Source organism: Sinocyclocheilus grahami, unplaced genomic scaffold (assembly GCF_001515645.1).
Source record: "Sinocyclocheilus grahami isolate Dianchi unplaced genomic scaffold, SAMN03320097.WGS_v1.1 scaffold569.1, whole genome shotgun sequence".
NCBI classification, from domain to species: domain Eukaryota; kingdom Metazoa; phylum Chordata; class Actinopteri; order Cypriniformes; family Cyprinidae; genus Sinocyclocheilus; species Sinocyclocheilus grahami.
This window is the reverse complement of record NW_015505748.1, coordinates 411,412-416,006: the sequence shown is the minus strand read 5'-3', so window position 1 is coordinate 416,006 and position 4,595 is coordinate 411,412. Positions and strand designations below refer to the sequence as shown.

Genomic DNA, 4,595 nt, shown 5'->3' with positions numbered 1-4,595 from the left:
CCCCACAGATTCAGTATTCCTCAAAATGAATAAAAATAATGCAACTCAGAATATGACGCAAACCTGCAATAATTAAATGTTAAACAACACAAATATGCTTTATGTATTTAATCCCATTCTATTAACCGATGTCTTTGCCTCTGAGCTTCGATGATCCAGTTCAACCGTACTAATAAGCACAAATGACTCTAGACAAACATACATGTCTTTTTTTTATTGCTGAAGCGTGTTGAAATGTCTTCTTCTGCATTCTACTGTACAGACGTTCTATTCTGAGTTGTGTACATTTTGTTGTAAAAAAAATATTTCGCTGCACTCTATTCAGTGTTGTTTTAGTATCATTCAAATACTGTTTATAGCTTTTTAATATTTTAAAGTAGATTGTATTTATTTATTATTTTTGCTTTAATGTTAATTTTAGTTAAAGTTTTAGTATTTTGTGTTTGCTATTTTTGTTAGACTTTATTTTTAATATTTTTATTTCAGTTAACATTTTCTACAGTTTTAGTTAACTATAATTAATAATACTGTTCTAGTTTTTGTTAATGTTTTGAATTATATTTTCTGTTTTACGTTAATTTTAAAGTTTTTATATTCGATTTTATTTGATTTTGTTGTGGATATATATATATATAGTTCCTTTTAGTTATTTTAGTACATCAACTAAGTAAAAATGAGAAATGTTGCATTGGCAACTAGCTGAAACTAAAAGTTTTTAATATTTGAATTTCATTTTTATTTTTATATTTTCTACTCTTGTGTTAATTTTAGTTATAGTTATAATTTGAGTTCATTATAGCATGTATTTGCATTAAGATGATCGTAACGGGTCAGTCTCATACTATCCAGTCTGACTGTGGTCTGATTATTAGTAAATGAATGATTTCTCCTCCTCATTCAGATTCCAGCACATGCTGGAGGTGTCAGAATGAAACAGGTAAAGCAGCACACATACACTTCACTCTTATTCAGACCATCATCAGTTCAGTTTATACAGAAGCTTGTTTCCACCTCGGAATAAAAAGGTCATTGTGACTTTTATCTCACAGTTCTGAGTATTCTTTGATAAATTGCAAGTTTATATCTCACAAATATATATATATATATATATATATATTAGTGGTGCAACGGATCACAAAACTCACGGTTCGGATCATATTACGGATTTTGAGTCACAGATCGGATAATTTTTCAGATCAGCAAAAAAAATAAAATTAGTGAAAGCTTACTTTACGTACTTCTATACCACAGCAAAAATTACTAGCTTAACTAATAAAGTTAGTAATAATAGTAAACAAGAACAATTACACAAATTACAAGCATAGATTAATACAACACAGTTACAAATAAAGTCAGAAACCGTAGCATCGAGGTGCAGAAATGTAATAATTAAGTGTAAAATAACACAATAGTGCTCACTGCACAAGTTAAATACAGATTCATCTTATTTAGAGCTGTGGTGTTGTTTGATTAGCAGACAGAATCAGGTATTTATTGGCTGCTGTCTCTTTAAGACCAAATGCACGGACCTTATACTGACACGCATCCGGTTTCTTTCTCAGCTGTTTACGTTCACTTAAGACATAACCGACTGTGTTTACTAGAATGCTTGCCAAAACGGGTATTTTAACCTAACTTTGTGTGTATGTGAAAGAGGAATCAATTCGCTGTTCACGCGGTGTGTCTCTCTCTCTCTCTGTGTATGTGCGGCAGCGGCTGAGCGCACAGAAAACAGCGCGTGAGTTCAAATTGCTTGAATGTGTAAACTTAACAGTTAAAGGCAGAGTAAGTGATTTCTGGTAGCCAATGTTGTTATTTGAAATCACCAAAACAAACACGCCCCTACCCCAAAAGGGTCTTGCCCCTAATTTGATAACTCCGCCCCACATATACGTACGCAACCCAGGCAACGATTAGTTCTGTGAAACAAAGCAAAGCCAATGTTACACCGTGTCTACACCGGACGTGAGCGGCGCGGTGCGGCGCAACAAACCCGACAGAAAACCGCCATCTCTATCTTTCTGTCGCTCGGCTCGGCTAGTGTCCGTCCCGTGCACTGAACGCTCTCTCCTCCACATCACGAGTAGACACGCCCCTTATTGCTGATTGGCTACAAGTTTGTTTTGTGATTCGGCCCCGATTTTTTTTTGAAAAATCACTTACTCTGCCTTTAATTTGCGAATCACATGCGTGCCGAACAGTGCAGCCTGATCCGTTGCACCCTTAATATATATTGTGTATATATATATGTGTGTATTGTTTGCATTATGAAATAAATAAAAAATAAAATTTTTGAAAATTGAAAAAAAAAATGTCACAGTTTGGACTTGTATCTTAGTACTGCGAAATTATATTTAAATATGAGTTTATATCTTACAATTGTCTGAATTGTGAGATACAAAGTCAGAATTGCGAGAAAAAGTCAGAATTATGAGGTTAAAAGTCACAATTACCTTTTAAATTATTTTATTCCATGACTTAAATCCATAAGTTTATCATCATTTGCATGGATTTTCAACATTTTTTCCCCCCATTTTCTTTAGGATTTCAGATCAATCTGTCTGGAGTAACCCAAAGTAAGCTGGTTTTCTGTGCTATTATAACGGTTTGCTTGTAGTGGGATTTCTGCTGTAGATGCTGTAGTTTAAGAGCAAAATGAACCACATCTGAATCAAATATCTTAATTTAGACAAATAATTTTTAATAATTTAGAAGAAATCATGATTAGTGCTTGCCTTAGCAGAAGATTAATAAACTTCACTTCACCAAGCCGCACAGTTTGAGCTGTTTTCTGGAATCATCTCATATTTTGATTCGCAGTTATTTCCATATTCATTTCTTTCTGCATGCTTTCTGTTAAATTATTAAATACAAAACATAAACAAGGTCTCCATTACACTTAGCAAAGCAATCTGAACTTTTTCTCTTTTACAGGCAAACGCAAAGCGCTTAAGTTAAACTTTGCGAATCCGCCAGTTAAACCGACCGCACGACTCCCCATCACGACAGCTAACCCTCCGTTCCAGAATCCACACATGTGAGATTTCATTCACTGCTAATGTTTTGTTAAAGGTCACGTGTGTCATTTTTATGTTGAATATGCAGAGAAAACAGTAAGTAATTTGTAAAAACTGGCTCAAACACGGCTGTTTGTATCCTGACACTCCAATCAGCCAATAGCATGAGTTTGGGGGCGGGACAAACTGTTTTATCAACCAATTACAGATGGGCAGAGTTCGGGAAACCTGTTTGGCAACAGTCATGATTTTTGCAGTTCCGTTTGGTGATGCAGTTTCGTAAGTGCTCTGTAATTTCTGTGTGTAAAAGCGTTGACTCGTGCGTTTCAGAGAGCGGCTGCGGACGCACAGCATCGAGTCCTCAGGGAAGCTGAAGATTTCTCCAGAGCAACATTGTGACTTCACGGCCGAGGACCTCAAGGACCTGGGGGAGATCGGGAGAGGAGCGTACGGATCCGTTAACAAGATGGTGCACAAACCCAGCGGACAGATCATGGCTGTCAAGGTGATTCACATTATATGTGCTTTATAATCAATTCTCAAAATATCAGAATTATCTAGCGGAAAAAAACTGGAGTCTGGGAACATTGGAAAAAGGAATGGAATAATTGAGACTCCTTTGGATTTTTGTTTTCTCATAAAAAATGATAAAACTGTAGAAATTCTCATAGATACTGAAATTGAGCACAACATTCAGTTCCGGAAATAGAAACTCAATTAAATTAAAATATCATTAATGTTTAGCAATAACTGATAAACCTTTAATGTTCTCCAACATAATGTTAATCGATTGTATATCCTTTTGTTTGAACCCATCTGTTCGCATTATCAGCTTCTGTTTTAAATAATTGTTCAATAGCAGAATTCATGGTGGAAAACTGAATTACCCATAATTCCAGCAAAATTCCACCAATCAAGGAAGTCACAGTGAGCGAAGTGCACTAAGATAGATCTTTAGCTCAGCTAGAAAATTAAATAGCATAAAAGACAGAAGAGAATGAGAAAAAAAACATATGAACTGAAACAAACATATGAATAAACATAACAGCCTTTCATTGTTACATATATTAGGGGTGTACAGGTTCACAAAATTCACTGTTCGGTTCGATACGACACGGGTGTCACGGTTCGGTATGTTTTCGATACAGCAAAAACAAAGAAATGCCAGACAAATTTCCTTCTTTTAAAAATTTTTTTTTTTTAATATTTATTAAAACTAGTATCATATGATCTTAAACATATTTTGGTAACACTTTACTTGAAGGGGTGTGCATAAGACTGACATGACATCTTCATAATCAAGACAATGACACACGTCATGAATATGAAGGTTTTTTATGCATGTTTATGACAACTGTCATTAAGTGTCATTCGCTCAGTTATGTCATTTTTAATGCAAATATGACATTATTTGACCTAACCCTAACCTACCCTTACCCCTAACCATAGCCCATAACAAAGACATCTCAAACAATGTCATCTTTGCATTAAAAATTACATAACTGAGCGAATGACACTTAATGACAGTTGTCATAAACATGCATAAAAACCCTTCATATTCATGACATGTGTCATGTC

General features: G+C 34.9%; 1 protein-coding gene across 2 annotated transcripts in view; it reads left to right on the top strand.

Annotated features, from left to right (window-relative positions):
• Nucleotides 1-4,595, top strand: part of map2k4b (mitogen-activated protein kinase kinase 4b) — a 17,793-nt gene that overhangs the window by 1,182 nt on the left and 12,016 nt on the right. The window contains exons 2-5 of one of the 2 annotated variants that reach the window (XM_016239589.1): nucleotides 902-937; nucleotides 2,544-2,576; nucleotides 2,935-3,037; nucleotides 3,348-3,522. In XM_016239589.1, coding sequence (XP_016095075.1) covers nucleotides 902-937; nucleotides 2,544-2,576; nucleotides 2,935-3,037; nucleotides 3,348-3,522 — 347 coding nt within the window. The remainder of the gene's footprint in view (nucleotides 1-901; nucleotides 938-2,543; nucleotides 2,577-2,934; nucleotides 3,038-3,347; nucleotides 3,523-4,595) is intronic. The other variant, XM_016239590.1, reaches the window with a different exon arrangement.